Here is a 20445-nt window from a genome sequence, read left to right as displayed (position 1 = left end):
CCTCATTTCAGGTCTTTAGGAGTCAGTCAGCTCAATGGTGACCACAGTAGCATGCCATGGTTGCTATGGACGGAGCAGCCCATTCTTTAAAAGTGTTTCCTAAGTGAATCTATAAGTTAAAGGAAATTCCAATACAAATAACATTAGTCTTTTCTCTCTGGAATGAAATAAATGCTAAACATTTTATGGAAGAGTGATATTCTAAGAATAGCTAAAAGTGAGTCTAAAAAAACAAAAAAGGCTAGGAGAGGAGATTAGGCATCAAAACTACATAAAACATTTTAAAATGAAAGCTGCTATAGAATGCTTCATTCTCACAGGAAGCTCAACTAGAGCTATCAATTCATTAAGGTTTGGGGCGTAGTATTATTCTAACATTTATTTTTCACTTATCAGTGAGAAAATCCCTAAAAAGAAAAATATCCTCCTATTTACTACTTGGAAACCCAGTGATTCAGTTCATATAGCAAAATCTACATAAAGCTTTTTTAAATTTAATGTACCCACAATGTAGCATCCTCCTACAGTGAATATTAGTAATGTTTAAAATATATGACATGTTCGTGGATTTCCACATATTTTATATCATTCTTCCTTCTTCCCTTTCTTTTTCTATTTGGATAGATCATTTTTATTTTTGGAAATATTGTCCTGGTGAATATAACATAATTTTTGATAGCTGTCTATGGCTAATTGACTCATTGGCCCCATTTTTCCCTCCTCCTTGCGCTCTCATATAACAAAGTTTATATTTCCCCAACAAAGATGGAGTATGTCTCGCTACCCCCGGCTTTCCCCTTGACCATGGAACTTCCTTTGGTTCATGGCATTGTAGCAGATGTGAAGTGAACAGGGACTGGACTTGTGCTTGAGCATTGGAGCTTGCTGTCCCCTGCTTCGACCATGGCTAGGAGGAGGACAGGCTCTCCTTGGTTTTGCTTAGACAAGGGGAATGGGAAACACAGTGAACTGCCTCAACTGACCTGCAGACTTGTCACCTGAAACAGAAGTTGGTTGTTGTGCAACAATGAATTTTTAAGGTTGTTTCTTTTTTTCCAGTTAATTATTTATGTAAGTGTCATCTTATTGAGTGATAGCTACTGATTTATAAACAGGCACTGATAGAAGTTGTCTCAGATTATCATGTCTTCTCCAAATCAGACATGCCCCTCTCCCAGAAAGCAGATTCAGTGCTGTCCTTTGATATAAATTCTTCTGGGGGGCCTTTTGCATCTTTATTATACTTATGTCTTATTTCTTGATTCCAAAAAAGCAGACATGATTTTTCACTTTATAAGATTTTTAGCACCTCTGTTATCCCTTTCATTCTCTACCCCTCTTTGAGTTTTCAATTTTTGTCATCTGTAAATTTTTTCATTTGTAAATGACATTACTATAAACACACTGTCCAAAAGATGCCATCAATTGCAAGCCATAATATTTATTTTTTGAACATCCTTAGCCAGTGCTTTAAGTCATCTTGGCTCTTCAGCAACCAAAATTGTGTTATCTGCAGGTCCAAGATTGTTAACGAGCCTTCCTCCAATACTGATACCACATTCTTCCTCACACAATCTACCTCCTCAGATTATTTCTTCAGCATAAAGTTTCAATAAGTGTGGTGAAAGGATATGATGCTAATAAACACCTTTCCTGATTTTAGACTGTGCAGCATTGTTCTGTATGAATAATTGCCTCTGTCTATTTACCTCTAGTGTGTGAGCATTGTTGGGTGTTTTAGAAATTTTCTTCTCAAGGTTATTCATAGTTTGTTACAGTACACACAATTGAATGTCTTTGCATAGTTGATAAAACACAAGTAAATATCTTTCTGATATGCTCTGCTTCCAACCAGGATTCATCTCATGTCAACAATGATATCCCTCATTCTAGATCCTCTTCTCGATCCAGCTTGAATCCGTGCCAGCTACCTATCAATGTGCTGCTACCTTCATTTTTTAATTATCTTCAACAAAGATTAACCTGCATGTGATATTAATTATATTGTTTAATAATTTCCACATTTGTAGGGTCACATTTCTTTGAGATGGGCACAAATATGAATCTTTTCCAGTTGGTGGGCCAAGTAGCTGTCTTCCAAATTTGTTGGCATGAATTAATGAAGGCTTCCAGCACTGCATCATTTTTTTGAGACATTTCAATTAGTATTCCATCATTTCCTAGAGCCTTGTTTTCAATAATGCCTCAGGTGAGCTTGGATATATTCCTTTAAGATCATTGGTTCTTGATCACATATTATCACCTGAAATGGTTGAATGTCTGCCAATTATTTTTGGTACAATGGCTCTACGTATTCCTTCCTTCTCCTTTTGAGGCTTCATCTATTGTTCAATATTTTCTGTATGTTGTTGTTGTTGTTAGGTGCCATCGAGTCAGTTCTGACCCTTAGTGACCTTCTGCACAACAGAATGAAATAGTGCCCAGTCTAGCATCATCCTCACAATTGTTCGTAGGCCATTCAGCCCATTGCTGCAGCCACTGTATAACCCATCTTGTTGAGGGCCTTCCTCTTTTTGCTGCCCCTCAACTTTACCAAATATGATGTCCTCTCCACGGACTGGTTTCTCCTGACAACATGTCCAAAGGATGCAAGATGAAGTGTCGCCATCTTTGCTTCCAAGGAGCACTCTGGCCATACTTCTCCCAAAATAGATCAATTTGTCCTTTTAACTGTCCATGTTACTTTCAATATTCTTCTCTAGCACCACAATTCAAATACATCAATTTTTCTCTGATCTTCTTTATACATATCCAACTTTCACATGCATCTGAAGCAACTGAAAACACCATGGCTTGAGGTCAAGTGCACCTTAGTCCTCAAAGCATGTTTGCTTTTCAGCACTCTAAAGAGGTCTTGTGCAGCAGATTCATCTAATGCAATGTGTCATTTGATCTCTTGACTGCTATTTCCATGAGCATCAATTGTGGAACCAAGCAAGATAAAATCCTTGACATTATGACCACAGAATCCTTCATGATTTCAATTCCAGGCTTGAATTTTTTCTTGAGCTCTTTTAGCTTGAGATATGTTGAAGAAGTTCTTCCTTTTTGGTTTTGTACTTACAGGTCTTAGCACATTTCATCATAATGCATTACTTTCCTAGTTGAGCTGTCTTTTGAAATTTTCTATTAATCTCTTTTAATTAATCATGTCTTCCATTCATTTTATCATTCAAGAGCAAGTTTCAAAGTCTCTTTTGACATACACTTTGGTCTTTTCTTCCCTGTCTTTTTAATAGCCTTTTGCTTTCTTCATGGATAATATTCTGGATGTCATTCTACAGCTCAGCTGGGACTCAGTCTGAGTGTTCAGTGTGTCAAATATATTCTTAAGATGATCTCTAATTCTATGTGGGATATACTCAAGGTCATATTTTAGCTCTGGTGGACTTCTTTTCTTTTTCTTCAGCTTCAACTTGAAGTTACATTTGAGCAAATTGATGATCTATTCCACAGTAATTATCAATGAATCTTGATGACATGTTTGATCAATTTCAGATTGATGAATTTCAGTCTTCAGTATAGATTGAAACACATTATAAAGAAAACCAATAGACAACATCATGATAAACAGAGAAAAGACTGAAGTGGTCACGGTTTTTGTTTTACTTGGATCCACAATGGACACTTATGGAAGAAAACAAATGATATATTGCTCTGAGCAAATCTGGGTCACAAGAGGTCTTTAAAGTGTTAAAGAGCAAAGATACCACTTTGAGAACTAAGGAATGTCTGATCCAAGTTCTTTTTAGTTGCTTCATTTACACGTGAAAGCTGGACAATGGATAAAGAAGATCCGAGAAGAACTAATGGATTTGAATGATAATTTTAGCAAAGAATATTGCAAGGACCATAGACTACCAGAAGAACAAACAATTCTGTCTTGGAAGAAGTATAGCCAGAATGCTTCTTAGAAGCAAGAATGGTGGGATTTTGTCTCATGTACTTTGGACATGTTATCGGGAGAGACCAGTCCCTGGAGAAGGACATCATGCTTGGTAAAGTGGAGGGCAGTGAAGAAAAGCAAGACCCTCAACAAGCTCCATTGGCACAGTGGCTGCAGCAATGGACTCGAACAGGACAATCGTGAGGCTGGTGCAGGGCTGAGAAGCATATTGTTCAGTTGTGCACAAGTTTGCTATGAGGTGAAGCCATCTTGTCCATATCTAAGAACTAAATTCAGGAAAGAAAATATATTCTGGATTATCACTATTAGGCACGATTGTTCATAAGATGTATCAAAAATGTGAAAAACAATGAGTTTTAGGAATGATGAAATGTGATCATTGAAGCTCTTTTGGTTAATAGGTTGATTAAAAAATTATCAAACAATGGGTGAAGGGAGAAATCGGACAGTGTAAGATATGACAAAATAACCTATACATTATCAAGGGTTCATGAGGAGGGGGGAGTGGAGAGGGAGAGAGAAAAATAAGGAGCTGATGCCAAGGGCTTAAATGGAGAGCAAAGGTTTTGAGAATGATGAAGGCAACAACTGTACAAATGTACTTTACACAATCGATGTATGTATGGATTGTGATAAGAGTTGTATGAGCCCCCAATAAAATGATTAAAAAATATATCAGAAAGAAAGGGTTTGACAGCTTTCCCCCAGATCCTGGATGCTTCCTCCCCACAACTACCATGATCCGAATTCTACCTTGCAGGGCTGGATAGGGCAGAGGCTGTACACTGGTACATATGAGGGCTGGAGGTACAGGGAATCCAGGGTGGATGATACCTTCAGGACCAAGGGCGTGAGGGACGATGCTGGGAGAGTGGAGGGTGAGTGGGTTGGAAAGGGGGAACTGATTACAAGGAGCCACATGTGACCTCTTCCCTGGGAGAGGGACAGCAGAGAAGGGGGGGGGGGGAGGGAGACTCCGGATAGGGCAAGATATGACAAAATAATGATGTATAAATTACCAAGGGCACATGAGGGAGGGGGGAAAGGGGAGGGAGGAGAAAAAAAAAAGATGACCTGATGCAAAGGGCTTAAGTGGAGAGCAGATGCCTTGAGAATGATTGGGGCAGGGAATGTATGGATGTGCTTTATACAATTGATGTATGTATATGTATGGATTGTGATAAGAGTTGTATGAGTCCCTAATAAAATGTAAAAAAAGAAAAGAGGAGAAAAAAAAGGAAAATGATTAGGGCAAAGACTGTACAGATGTGCTTTATACAACTGATGTATGTATATGTATGAACTGTGATAAGAGTTGTATGAGCCCCTAATAAATTGTTAAAAAAAAGGGTTTGTTTGTAAGAGCCCCTAACAAAAGTACTTAATTAAATTTAAAAAAAAGAAAAAAGTTATCAACTAGCCAAGTGTACTCCAACCTGACGTGTTGGTAGGAGTTGTTGGGTTGGTTTACTCGTAGTGACCTTAAGTTGTTGTTGTTAGCTGCCATTGAGTCGGCTTGAACTCACAGCGACCCTGTGCACAACAGAAGGGAACACTGCTCAGTCCTGTGCCATCCTCACAACTGTTCCCATGCATGAATCCATCGGTGCAGCTACTGTGTCAATTTCTCTTGTTGAAGGCCTTTGGTCCTTTGCTGCCTTCCCACCACTTTCCCAAACACGATGTCCTCCAGGGATTGGTCTCTCCTGACAACAGGTCCAAAGTGTGTAAGATGAAGTCTTAGCATCCTTGCCTCTAATTACTCTGGCCTTACTTCTTTTAATTTTTTTATTGTACTTTTGTAACTTTAATGGGAGCAGTGCTATTTATTTTATTTAACCCTTTTATAAGCAAGAAATTTTAATAGCTAAGTCAATTTTTGGATAAGAGCTTCCCTTAGGAACAAAATAATGATGCTCATTCCTCCAAACATTAAAATTGAAGGTCTACAAAAATCAAAATCAAAGGGGGTTGGTATCGGGGATAGGAAATAAACAAAAATCACATTCTAGGGGTTCAGTGTATGTAGCAGCTTTGACTGTGCTGCTGGATCATCCTTAAGCTGACTTAAAAAAAAAGACCACTATTTACACCCTGGTCTCCACATAGTGTAAAATACCCACAGCTCCAGGTCTAAAGGCACACAGATGATCTCCTTGGAGAATTCCACAGGACAATAGAGGCGCCCAAGCTGTTCTTCATAGAGCGAAAGGGCTTCCGTCTAATCGAAACAGTTCCCATGTGTAATGTATTTTCCCATCTCGTTTCAATACTTTCATTGAAAGGTCAAGAATCAGTCTGAGAAACTCCCAGGTGGAGATAGGAACAGCCGTCATTTTTTCCCCTCCCTCCCTCCCAAACCCTTGATAATTTATAAATTATTATTATTTTTCCATGTCTTACACTGTCTGATGTCTCCCTTCACCCACTTTTCTGTTGTCCTTCCCCCAGGGAGGGGATTATAGTAAATCACTGTGATCAGTTCCCCCTTCTCCCCTACCTTCCCCTTCCCCTTCCCCTCCTGATATCTCTACTCTCATTATTGGTCCTGAGGGGTTTTTCTGTCCTGGATTCCCTGTGTTTCCAGCTCTTATCTGTACCAGTGGACATGCTCTGGTCTAGCCAGATTTGTAAGGTAAATTTGGGGTCATGATAGTCGGGAAGAGGAAGCATTAAAGAACTAGAGGAAAGTTGTATGTGTCAACGGTGCTATACTGCACCCTGACTGGCTCGTCTCCTCCCGCTACCTTTCTGTAAGGGGATGTTCAATTGCCTACAGATGGACACTCCGTATTCCCCCTCATTCACAACGATGTGATGTTTTGTTCTTTGATGCCTGATACCTGATCCCGTTGACACCTCGTGATCACACAGTCTTCCTTATTCCAGCTTTCATATGCATATGAGGCAATGGATGCATGCCTTACTGAAAGAAACATCCTTGCTCTGCAGTACTCTAAAGAGGTCTTGTGCAGCAGATTTACTTAATGCAAAGGGTTTTTGGATCTCTTGACTGCTGATTCATGAGCATTGATTGTGGATCCTAGGAAGACAAAATCCTCGACAACTTCAACTTCCTCCACTTACCACTTGTTACTTATTGATCCAGTTATGAGGATTTTGGTCTTTCTTACATTGAGTTGTAGTCCATACTGAAGGTTACAGTCTTTCATCTTCATCACTAAGTGCTTCAAGTCCTCCTCACTCTCAGTGAGCAAAGTTGTGGCACTGGCACATTTCAGGTTGTTAATAAGCCTACCTCCCACCCTAATGCCTCCCTCTTCTTCATATGATCCAGCTTCTCTGATGATTTGCTCAGCATATTGATTGGACAAGATGGTGAGAGGATACAACCCCGAGACACACTTTTCCTGATTTTAAACAATGCCGTTTTCCCTTGTTCTGTTGGCATGTCGCTACTTGATCCAGGTACAAGTTCCACATGAGCACAATGAAGTCTTCTAGAATTCCCATTCTTTCCAAGGTTATCCACAGTTTATGATCCACACAGTCCAATGCCTTCATATAGTCAATGAGACACAAGTAAACATCTTTTTTATATTCTCTGCTTTGAGTCAAGATCCATCTCACATCAGCAATGATACCTATCGTTCTATAGCTTGAGCATTCTGTTGGGTCACCTTTCTTTGGAATGGGTATAAATAAAGATCTCTTCCAGTCAGTTGGTGGGATACTTTCCCAAATTTCCTGGCATAGACTAGTGATTTCTGCTAGGGCTTCTTCAGTTTTCTGAAACATCTTACTGGGTATTGTGTCAATTCCCAGAGCCTTGTGAACTTCTGTACGACAGAACAAAACATGCCCAGACCTGTGGCATCCTCCGCACCGTTGCTGTGTTTGAACATGTTGTTGTAGCTACTGTGCCCACTCGTGTCAAGGAGGTTCTTCCTCTTTCCACTAAACACAGTGTCCTCCGGGCCAACATGACTAATTGTATATAACGTGTTTTGCCAACAAAAAATTTATGAGTACACTCCATTTATTACTTAGTTGATTTCTTTCACTGAATTTGTAAGATGATTTTCATTTTGTTGCACTATTTTCTTTATCTTAATTTAAATTTTCTCTCCAATGTCCCATCATGATATTTATTAAGATTCATATTTCCACCTTGCGATGCTACTCTTGAAGTTATTCCTTTTACTTGAAGTTCTCTCTTCCTTGCTTTCTGGGGTTACAGATATTTTTTCCTGACTTTTATTTCTTCTTTTTTCCTTGGCTTATTTCAATATTTCTAAATATGTCCTCCTCAACTAACTTCCTAAAAAAGAGTTTGTGGAAGGAAAAGTTTCTGAGAAATTTATTCATGAAAATATTTTTATTCTATCCTCACTTTTATTTAATATTTTGAAAAAACATAGAATTCTAACAATAATTTCTGAACTCTTTGACAATTGAGGAAAAAGCCTACTATTATTATTCCTTGCTCTTCAGTAGACAGGAATCATTTCTTTTCTGCTTCTTTTCCATTGGTTGAAAAAGATTCTTGGAGCATAAGCTGGTGTTCTGTACAGTGTTCTATCGAAATAGTTCTCAACTCCATAGATGAATATAAGGAGATAGTCATTTCATTTGTGATATTTCTGAAAGGTCACAAAATTTACATTTGTACAAATCAAACAAGAAAATATAGAAACTGAGTACAAGGATCTACATATAACCTCTTCCCTGGGTGATGGACAACAGAAAAGTGGGTGAAGGGAGACATTGGACAGTAAAAGATATGACAAAATAATAATTTATAAATTATCAAGGGTTCGTGAGGGAGGGGGTAGTGGGAAGGGAGGGGAAAAATGAGGAGCTGATGCCAGGGGCTTAACTGGAGAGCAAACGTTTTGAGAATGATGAGGGCAATGAATGTACAGATGTGCTTTACACGATTGATGTATGTATGGATTGTGATAAGAGTTATATGATCCCCTAACAAAATGATTTTTAAAAAAGAAAGAAAATATAGAATGTGGATATATCCTAAATCAGCAATGAATAGGGCCCTCTTTCCCCCAAAGCTATTTTCACTAATTTAGGACAAAGGGATGGAAATGAAAGTGGCTTATCCACTGACCCTATTGATTCATTAGTGAAGTCACCACGTACCCTCGCTAATTCAGGCTTTGCTGGCGCTCAGATGGGCATGCTGTCACCACGGGACAGGGCAATGGTTCTGTTAAAGTGCCAGTTGAGGCTGCCACTGGCCACCGAGGCCTCTTCCTGATAGTGAAACAGCTGCTGAAAAAGGAGTTCTTGTTCTGGCTGGATTGATGGAAGGACACTGGTTGTTAAGGAGTTGTCGCTGCACAACGGCAATAAGGAGTGCTTCTGGAACACAGAAGAATTCCTGAGCTGTCTTATTGTACTCTCAGCCCCAGTGATTAATGAAAGCCAATAGAAAGTTACTGTACAATGCAGGGAGGTCTGGATGACCCAGACCCCTTGGGAATGAAGGTTTGGGTCACTCTATGAAACAAGGGACCATGACCAGCCTGGGTGCTTGCTGAAGGCAGAGAAACTATTGAATGGGTAATGAAATATGTTATAGCAAAAACAGACTATAGGACTTGCTTTCATTCTTCTTTAGTTTTAGATGTGAATGCATTTGTGTACATGTTAACCATGTCTCCTCCATCTTCTTTTGGTCCCTCAACAATATAGCATTACACATCATAATAGCAGTTAACCTTACACTTGAGTATTTAACTTATAGGACATCAAAAGGAGAATATGATTAAGCAAGAAGAGGTGCGAGCAACAAAGAAAGATGGATACAGGACTTTGTATCCTCTTGGAGAGAGGGCCAGGGTGTTTTGGTTATATAAGGATAGTTGTACAATGTTAGGGGAAAGTTTGGCTTTGGTATAGCCCTTATTTGGAAGGCAGATAAGTTTAAAAAGAGAATATATAGGTGCTAAGTTGGCAAAGAGTAGATTGTGATGCCTTTGTACTGTGCCATTCTAGTGAAGCTGTAAGTAGAACGTTCAGAATTCTCTTCCTTGTCTGAGTTGACGTTGCAGAGGAAACCTTTTGCATGGGATTTGGAAGCCTGAAGTGAAGCAGATGCTGTGTGCTTTTCTTTCTGAAGTTTGGTGCAGGATGCGAGGCAGGTATGTAGCACATGAAGAGCATCACTTAACTGCTCACTTACTTTGTGGGCATGGGACAGCACTGGAGCATCGCGCCGTTGATTCTCAGAAAATCTCTTCCTGCAGCTTCTTTTGGGCCAAGGGTGTATGTACTTTAGGAGCTACAGTGGTGCTGGAGCATTGGCTTCTAACCAAAAGGTTGGTGGTTCAAACCCAAGAGTTGCTCCATGGGAGAAGGATGAGGTTGTGCACTCTAGTAAAGACTTACAGTGTTGGGAACTCATTGAGGTTTCTATGAATCTGAATGGACTTAGTGGCAGTGAGTAATGTCTGTAGCTCTTAAAAATCATTTTATTGGGTACTCATATCTCATAACATTCCATATATCAATTGTATCAAGCTTTTTGTACATATGTTGTCATCATCAGTTTCTAAACATTTACTTTCTATTCAAGCCCTTGGTATCAGCTCCTCTTTTTTCCCTCCCTCTTCCCGCTTCTTACCTTCGTGACCCCTTGATAAATTATAAATTATTATTGTTTTTATATCTTACACTGACTGCTATTTCCCTTCACCCACTTTTCTGTTGTTTATCCCCGTGTGTATGTGTGTGTGTATGTGTGTATTATGGGTCGATAATTGCGATCGGTTCCTCCTTTGTATGTAGCGCTTGGTGAAGCATGTCAGCTTCTTCTGCAGTTTACCCAGGATGTGGGAGATGGTGAGAAAGTGGTCCTTGTGATTTCTAGCTATTCCTAGTATTTTCTTATTTTTCTCCACTTAGAAAGCATTTTTCCCTTACTACTACTCTGTCTGATTTATAGCAATTAGGCTCTATACTGTAAGGTACAGAGGCAGTGGCCGTAATGGGCAGGCCTATCAACTGCCACAGGTGCAGAAGAAGAGTTATCTAATGTACAGTGTCCTGGTTTTCTAATGAGCCCCTCCCTAAAGATAGCTCAGGAGGGATATGGGGATTGAATGGGGCTCTTTTGTCAAACATCATTCAGATTTAATGAGAGACATACATGATCTTTTTTTTATATCTAAATTCATAAATTTTACTCAAAGAATTTCTTAAATGCCTCAAATTCTATTTTCTAAAACAACACTATTGTTAATGTTTTCTTAAAGGAAAAATAGTCATAATTGTGGTTGTGTTAGTCTGGGTAGACTATAGCAACAAATCCACGGACACACATCTGTGTATAAGAAAGAGATTTATCTACAAGAGGAATTGGACATTGAAAAAAACATCCTAGCCCAGTCCAGATTAAGCCAATGAGTCCAATATTAGCCCATATGTCTGATACCAATCTATAAAGTTCTCTTCAGACTCACAAAACACATGCAATGACGCTGAATGTAGAAGATCACAGGCCAGTGGGTAGACAGTCTTTGGATCCAGTGGCACTGGAAACAACTCAGCGCTGGCAGGGGCTTCTGCATGGCTTCCCAGGGCCGCATCAGGGTGGATCCATGTGTCTTGTCCGCTGCTATGTCTCCGAGGGTGTCAGCAGAGAGTCTCCCACCTCTAAGGAGGAAACATCGGAAATTCTCAGAATCCTTAGGGGAAGGCTATGCCCACACAGAAGCCTCATTGACTATATCCTGATTGACAGGATAGACTCCACCCCGACATGCTTACTCCTTAAATTGACAATTATATAACTGCCACAGTGGTGAAGTGAAATTGCTTAATATAATTCTTTGGTCTGTAATCTACTCTTAAAAAATCATTTTATTAGGGGCTCATACAACTCTTTTTACAATCCGTAATACATTATTTGCATCTAGCACATTTGTACATATGTTGCCATCATCATTCTCAAAATACCTGCTTTCTACTTGAGCCCTTGGTATCAGCTCCTCATTTTCCCCTTTCCTCCCCACTCCCCCCTCCCCCTTGATAATTTATAAATAATTATTATTTTATCATATCTAAAACATCTGACGCCTTCCTCACCCAGTACTCCGCTGTCCGTCCTCCAGGAAGGAGGTTATATGTAGACCTTGTCATCTGTTTTCCCTTTCTCCCTCACCTTCCCTCCACCTTCCTGATATTGCCACTCTCACCATTGATCCTGAGGGGTTCATCTGTCCTGGATTCCCCGTATTTCCAGTTCCTATCCATGCCAGTGTACATCTCCCGGTCCAGCCTGTTATGTAAGGTAGAATTGGGATCATGATAGTGGGGGGGGGGGGGAGAGGAAGCATTCAAGAACCAGAGGAAAATTGTTTGTTTCATCATTGCTACACTGCACTCTGACTGGTTCATCACCTTCCCACAGCCCTTCTGCAAGGGGATGTCCAATTTCCCCCAGATGGGCGCTAGGTCCCCACTCTGCACTCCCCCTCATTCACAATGCTATGATTTTTTTTGTCTTTGATGCCTGATACCTGATCCCTTTGATGCCTTATCATTTCATAGGCTGGTATGCATTTTCCTTATGGGCTCTGTTGTTTTTCAGTTAGATGGCCCCTTGTTTATCTTCCAGTCTAGGGAACCCCAGATTCTCTATATTTTGGCAACTGGGCACCATCAGCTTTCTTCACCGCACTTGCCCATGCACCCGCTTTGTCTTCAGTGTTCCCGTCGGGGTAGGCTGGTGTGCTTCTTCCATGTGGGCTTTGTTGTTTCTTAGCTAGATGGCTGCCTGGTTGTCTTCAAGCCTTTAAGACCCCTGATGCTATATCATTTAATAGCCAGGCACCATCAGCTTTGGTTGCAACTTTTGCTTATGTACCCACTTTGTCCTCAGTGATCTAGTCAGGACAGGCCGGTGTGCTTCTTCCATGTGGGTTATGCTGTCTCTCAGCTAGATGGCTGCTTGTTTATCTTCAGGTCTTAAAGACTTCAGGTGCTATATCTTTTGGTAGCCGGGCACCATCAGCTTTCTTCACCACATTTGCCTGTGCACCCATTGTCATCAGCGATCGTGCCAGGCAGGTGAGCATCTCAGTCTGCCGAATTGTTATAACAAAGAGTTCTTGTGTTGAGGGAGTACTTGAGCAGGGGCCCACTGTCCATCTGTTTCCTTAATGATAAACCTATAAATATATGTACATAGATCTATTCCCCCTTCGTTGTATATAAATATATTTACATCTTTTTAAATCTCTATGACTACCCTTTGCCTCCTAGTTCTTTCCTCTGTTTCTTTGTACCTTCCTCTTGTCCCACTACCATGTTCTGCCTTCATTTGGGTTTTAGGAATTCCTCTTGGTTACATTGCACTGATCCAGCCCTGCCAGACCTCCCACACCCTCCTTGACACTGATGTTGGATCACTTGTTATTCCCTTGTTCCTGGGCTTGTTAACACCCTCTTCCTTTCACCCCTACCCCCAGGTCCCCCTGGAACTGTCATCCCATTGTTCTCTCTTCTGGCTTGTTTATTCCGCCTATCCCTTCCAGGTAGACATGCTCTGTACTATCACAAGATTGAGCACCACGAAGCAACAACAGAAAGTAGAACAATAGCTACAACAACAACAACAACAACAACACACACACACATACATACACACATAACGTATGAATAGTTCAGGGGTCTGTTTGTTTTCCTTCACAGGTGCTTTCCAGTCAAGTCTGATGGAGTGCCATGCCCTGGCACCGCCTCTATCCCTGGGGACTTCATTGCTCTGCTTCCCCTGCTAGAGCGGCATGTCCCCAGGGGCTAGCTTCGTCGTGGTGAGCTCATGGCGGGCACAATTTCCACTGTGTGTCTCTAATGTCCCCAATGGTGCTATGGGTCAATGAGGTACGCTGTGTCCCATGGTGGGGCCAGCCCTGTGATCATCTCTGTGCATTGCTGTTCTGAGCAGGAACATTGTCCTCAGGGCTTGATGAGCCAGGATGTGCGTCACTCTTTTCTTTTTTTTCCCCTATGCCCCCTTGTTGACTCCTGTGTGCTCTGACCAGACCAGTCCCTCTTCCCCTCTTCTTGAGCTGTAGCGTCAGTGCTGTCCTCTGAAGTGAATTCTTCTTGGGGGGAGGGTGGTGCAGTCCACTTAGATGGAAATGGGGCCAGCCCCTAGGCCTCTCTGTCGGTTCCCTGCTTCATGTCAGTGTGTTGCGTTCTTGTCTTGGAGCTCCAGGTTGAAGTCTTGTCTCTCTTTCCCTGTGGAAACACAATCAGTGTAATCTACTCTTATAAAGAGTTACAACCTGAGAAATCCACATGGGCAGTTCTACCCTGTCTTATAGAGTTGCTATGAGTTGGAATTGATCTATAATCTTTGTAATATCCCTCAAGTGCTTTTGTCTGAAGCACCTATTCAGACAAATGGGTGGGAACATTTAAGTAAGGTGTAGAGAACTCTACTTCACCCCGTGGTGGGTAAGTTTGGCCATTCTGCTAGGTAGAGCTGTGAACCATCTCAGAAGCAGGAACAGAGAGAATGCCATGACCATGACGAAAGAAGAGCTGCCCGAGGAATCATGCAAGATCCCTGGCTGCAGTGGCAAAGGTAGCAGAGGCGGTGGAAGCTGCAGCGCTGAGACCATGAGAGAGAACAGAGGAACTGTGTACTGAGACTGTGAGGCAGCGCTTTGGGCGGGCTTCCTGAATCATGGAAGCAGAAGTCAGGGAAGATAAAAGACTATGTGGGAGAGAGGTGGAGGATCAGAGAGACATGCTTGTGGTAGTTACATAATCTGGTGTCAATTTGAGAGAATTATGAGAAAAAGGGGTGGAGTCTGGTCTGTCAATCAAGATATCACCAATAAGGTTTCTGTGTGGGCATGACCTTCTCCTGAGAATTCTGGGAATTCCTGGATTTTCTCCTTGGAGGTGGGAGACAGACTTTCTCTCTCTCTGCTCACTTCCTTGGAGACTCTCTAATGACAAGATGCATGGCACTACGCTGATAGATCCTGTGCCCTGGGAACTGGAGAAGCCACATGGAGACCCCTGCCAGTGCTGAGATGTTTACATCACTGGATCCAAAGACTTTCTACCCACTGGTCTGTGATTATCTTGCATTCAGCGTCATTGCAGGTGTTTCATGAGTCTGAAGAGGATTTTATAGTTTGGTGTTAGGCATATAGGCTAATATCAGACTTATGGGCTTGGACTGGACTGTGTTGGGATGCTTTCTTAATGTATAATTACCCTTTATATAAAACTCTTCTCTTGTACACATATGAGTTTCTATGGATTTGTTTCTCTGGTCCACCTGGACTAACAAACATGCCAACTAGCATGGCTGAGAAGAGATGCTTCAGACAAAAGACCTTACCATTTCATCAGAAATTCGGGTTTATCAGAAAAGCCGGACGCTGTACATGATGCAACCCTTTTATGCACCTGTGGGGGTTGAGATGTCTGTCCACTCAGGCCACCGCCTCTGGACCTTCTCCAAGTGTGCAGTTTGATCTGCTGGTGTCCTTAATAAAACCCCGTCTTTGTTGAGTGTTGTCAGTGAGTTCTATGTGGCCACTGCAACAGATGATCAAAACCAACAGCGAAGTTGGGTGCCGAGGGAAGCCAGTTGGTGTCCGAGCAGGATAAAGGAAAGTTGTTGGAGGGCTGAGGTGTAGCCGACTCGGCCTCAGAGGAGTTATTGTTGGGCGGATACTGAGCTGGATTTTCCTTCACCTTATGTAGCCGGAGGAGGTCAGCTATGGCTCCCATGCTGTTGCCTTAATATTCCTGGTAGAAAACTTGGTGATCAATAGGATACTGTTTGGGTGGTTGTCCTTCAAGTCTTTCTTCAATGCCTACATCTATATGTATATGTGCACATATACCCACTTCATATTTACAAAAATGGAATCACATTCAAATTCTGTTTTGCTGAACAGACTTTACCTCCTGTAATAGTATAATATGTATAATTGTCTGCAGTAATACATTAGTCTCCAATATAACCACATAATGTTGAATAAACTCTTATTATTCTATTGATGGATATACCATAATTTATTTAACATACTCTCCTATTAGATATTCAGGTTGTTTTAAATTGTCCTTATTTAAAAAAATCTGAGATGAACATTAAAAAAATCATTTTATTGGGGGCTCATACAACTCTTATCACAATTGATACATATATCCATTGTGTCAAGCACATTTATACATTTGTTGCCATCACCATTCTCAAAACATTTGCTTTCTACTTGAGCCTTTGATATCAGCTCCTCATTTTTACCCCTCCCTCCCTAGCCCCCTCCCTCATGAACCCTTGATAATTTATAAATTATTATTATTTTGTCATGTCTTACACTATCTGAAGTCTCCCTTCACCTACTTTTCTGTTGTCCGTCCCCCAGGGAGGGGGTTATATGTAGATCCTTGTAATCAGTTCTCCCTTTCTACCCTACCTTCCCTCCACCCTCCCAGTATTGCCATTCTTACCACTGATCCTCGGGTTCATCTGTCCTGGATTCCCTGTCTTTCCAGTATATACCTGTAACAGTGTACGTCCTCTGGTCTAGCCAGATTTGTAAGTTAGAATTAGGATCATGATAGTGGTGGGGGAGGGGTGAGGAATTAAAGAACTAGAGGAAAATTGTGTGTTTCGTTGGTGCTAAACTGCTACCTGACTGGTTCATCTCCTCCCTGTGACCCTTCTGTAAGGGGATGTCCACTTGCCTACATATGGCTTTGGGTCTCCACTCTGCACTCCCCCTCATTCACAATGATACGATTTTTTTGTTCTTTGATGCCTGCTACCTGATCCCATTAACACCTTGTGGTCACACAGGCTGGTGTGCTTCTTCTATGTGGACTTTGTTGCTTCTCAGCTAGATTGCCACTTGTTTCTCTTCAAGCCTCTAAGATCTTTTGATAGCCGGGCACCATCAGCTGTCTTCACCACATTTGGTTGTGCACTGGCTTTTTCTTCAGTGATCATGTTGGGAAGGTGAACATCATGCAATGCCAGTTTAATAGAACAAAGTGTTCTTGCATTGAGGGAGTACTTGAGTGGAGGCCCAATGTCTTAGATGAACATTTTTTAATGAATTTTTTCAACAAACTTTTCTGAGTATTTACTTTGTGTCTGGTATGTAATAGCTACAAAACCAAACCAAACTCACTTCCATGGAGTAAATGCCAACTGTAACCCTATAGGATAAGGTTAGAACTGCCACTGTGAGTTCTGAGACTATAATTATTTTTTTTCAAACTATTTTATTGGGAGCTAATCCTGACATCATATTAGTCCATAGTTCAATCATATCAAGTAATGTTGTACAATTGCTACCAAAATCTATTTCAAGAGACTGCATCGCTTTATGGAAGTAGAAAACCCTGTCTTTCTTCCCTAATAGCTATAAGGTGAGTCTCAAGGGCACATCTATCTTTGTACGTGTCTTTTTTTTTTAAAGATCTATTATTGGGGGCTCTTACAACTCTTATATACAATCCACACATTAATTGTATCAAGCATTATTTGTACATATGTTTCCATCATTATTTTCTAAACATTTACTTTCTATTTGAGGCCTTGGTATCAGCTCTTTTTACCCTCCCTTCCCCCCTCACCCTTGTGATCCCTTGATAAATCATAAATTATTATTATCTTCATACCTCACACCAACTGCTGCCTCCCTTCCCATGCATTTTCTCACCTATTCCCTCCCCAACGCCCCTCTGTTCTCCTGGTCTCTCTACTTCTCACCTATTCCCTCCCCAACGCCCCTCTGTTCTCCTGGTCTCTCTACTCCCATTTCTGTTCTTGAGGGCTTTATCAGACTTGGAGTCTGTGTGTCTGAGCTCTTATGTGTACCTGCGTACATGTTTCGGCCTAGCCCGTAGTGAAAGGTAGGCTTGGGGTCATGATTGTGGGGGTGAGGAAACCTCAAGGAGCCAGAGCAGTATTGTGTGTTTCATTGGTGCTATTCTTTGCCCTGTTTGACTCGTCCCTTCCTTGCAACCCTTCTGTGAGGAGAGGTTCCATTGTCTACAGATGGGTTTTGGGTCTCTGCTCTGATCCCCCTCAGACTCAACACTATGCTTTTTTTTTGGTTTATTTGTTTTAGGTCTTCTGATACCTGTTAACAGATCCCATCGATACCCCATGATCACACAGGCTGGTGAGGTTCTTCCATGTGGACTTGTTGCTACTTTGCTAGATGGCCATTGTTTACTTTCAAGTCTTTAAAATCCCAGATGCTATATCTTTTGATAGCCAGGCACCATCTGCTTTCTTCCCCACATTTGCGTGTGCACCCGTTTTGTCTTCACCTATCATGCTGGGGGGTTGAGCATCACAGAATGGTAGGCTGTTACAACAAAGTGTTCTTGCATTGAGGGAGGGCTTAAGCAGAGGCCCACTATGTGTCTTTTTGGAATGCAACATTATCAACTAATCTTTTGGACTTCTTACATTTGCCTGCCTTTAGAATAAAGTTAAGTCATTGATCTACATCCACAAAGTGAAGGCTGGAAAATAACTTTGTTATCAGATTTTATGATTAGAGCCTTTCCCAGTTGCCTCTACCTGTAGAGTCACTGTAAGCTGAAGTGACACGCCTCATAGGCCTCGCTCCATACCTGCCGAGTCAGAGTCGACACTTGCATTTTAATGTGAGTCTTCAACACTTTCGAGTTGAGAGGCACCGATTTAGATCTTGGCACAGCCTGCTTTTGACCCTGTGTCTCCTCTCTGAACCACTGACATGAGGGAGCCTGACTAGCAGTAGGAACTTCTGTTCAGAGATGGGGGTCTGCACCGGAGGACCCACCTAAGACATGCCACCAAACACCCGCCAGCTTGGACAGGAAGTCAGCTACTAAAGATAGGCTACCCTTCGCGGAGGACACAAGGCAGCTCTGCGAGAGCGTTGGGCAGGGTGAGCTGAAGGGTGGAACAGGAAAGGGAGGAAAGCAAATTCCTGGATTCTGAAAACCACAGTTTGTTTAGGTGCTCCCTTCCCCTTAATTAGCACACAGCTTTGTTGTGGGACATCTGTTTGCAGACTTTATTCCTTTTGCCATTTTCCCTGTATTAAAATGGCACTGATCGCGGGCGTTTCTCCATAAATGAGAAAGTTTAAGTGGCTAGAGATGGAGTGTTTATTTCCGCTCCCGCCTCCCCCTCTTTTCTCCCCCCTCCCCCCACTGTCAAGTTTCAGCAGTTCCTTGCTTTTATGGTGTAGTCATGGTGAGACCTGAGTCATCTGGAGCTGGTGGTGTTGCCAAAGAACCCCGGGAAAGCTCTGCCGTCAAGCCAGGAGGGCCGAGGTTTGGCTCAGATACACCAGGCACCAGGAGTAACCAGGCCTTCATTGCACAGGGAGTTGCCGAACCCTAATGGTGTTCCTACACATTGCTGCAGCTTTATAGTTCTAGTGAGTAGTTTCTGTAGCAAAAGGCCCAGCAAAGAGCATAAAAGGAAGCGTCTCTCCAGACAATTGCCCCTCAGAGTGCCAAGAGGCAACACCTAGGTTTCTTTTTTTTTTTTTTTTTATGGCATGTGCTGGAATTGGTTTCTGAGAAACCACCCTAGCGCCAAAGTAAATATAGCTTAGATGTCGTTTTAAGGAAAAGTTTTTCTTCTGTCCCCATTCATATACATTTCAACGGTCCAGAACGCACCCTGTTTGGGGGCTGTGTATGTGAGTGGCGTTTGCCATTTCTCTAAAAATCTGACTCACAGTCCGGAGGCCAGTGACCGATTTTTTCCCCTCCCCACTTCACATAGCTGGTAGGAATTGCTCCCCACAAGGATGGGCCTGTTGATTGACTCCGGGCACCCCGGGGTGAACGCTGGAGCCAACACCCCGAGGAGGAGCCCGGTGCGGGTGCGCCGGGGAAGTGGGCGCCCTCTGCTCTCCGCGGGGAGGAGGAGGAGGGGCACCGGGGCCAGGTGGGGCGGACCCCATCGGGGGACCGCTTTCTGACACCCTGGGTTTGCGCTCCTTTTCCGGAGTCGGGAGAAGCGCCATTGCGAGGAGCGCGGGAGGGGTGGAGCCACGGAACCCTGCCTCGACTGAGCCTCTCTCTGCTTTCAGGCGCGCCCACTTCGGATCGCTGCGCTCGGGAGTGAAGAGAGACGTTGGGGAGGAGGTGGGAAGCCACACCCCGCCGGGCCCGCCACTTTGCCCCGCAGCCGTTCGTCGCTGGACCGACGCCGCCGCGATGCTGGGCCCGGCGCTGCGGCCCGCCGCCCTCCTGCTCGGCGTGTGCACCGCCGCTCTGGCCGCGGCCCCGGGGTAATAGCGGACGCGGCGCGACGCAGCCTCCGTCGGCGGGGCGCGGGCTCCGGGCGGCGGCTGGGGCAGTGCCGCCCGGGGTGGGCACCGGGCCGCCGCGCGCTGGCGGTCCCCAGCCCAGGCACTGGCCCGGAGCTGTGGCCACAGGTCGCCCCGGCGTGTTCTCCGGGGGACAGTGGCTTCTGCATCCCTGAAGTTGCTCACGCTTCTCTCTCGCCGACGTTTGGTCGCCTTGCCTCTCCTTTGGCTTCC

General features: G+C 42.9%; 1 protein-coding gene across 2 annotated transcripts in view; it reads left to right on the top strand.

The window, feature by feature from the left end:
• Positions 1–20445, top strand: part of CD109 (CD109 molecule) — a 186327-nt gene that overhangs the window by 31294 nt on the left and 134588 nt on the right. Inside the window, exons 1-2 of one of the 2 annotated variants that reach the window (XM_075554888.1) lie at positions 19698–19782; positions 19993–20193. In XM_075554888.1, the coding sequence (XP_075411003.1) occupies positions 20120–20193 (74 nt within the window). In that variant the 5' untranslated portion in view covers positions 19698–19782; positions 19993–20119. Of the gene's footprint in view, positions 1–19697; positions 19783–19992; positions 20194–20445 lie in introns of those variants that run through there. The other variant, XM_075554889.1, reaches the window with a different exon arrangement.

This window comes from Tenrec ecaudatus, chromosome 7 (genome assembly GCF_050624435.1).
Source record: "Tenrec ecaudatus isolate mTenEca1 chromosome 7, mTenEca1.hap1, whole genome shotgun sequence".
Taxonomy (NCBI): Eukaryota; Metazoa; Chordata; class Mammalia; order Afrosoricida; family Tenrecidae; genus Tenrec; species Tenrec ecaudatus.
Note: the sequence above shows the minus strand (reverse complement) of the source record. Positions and strands in the feature narration are given on the sequence as shown.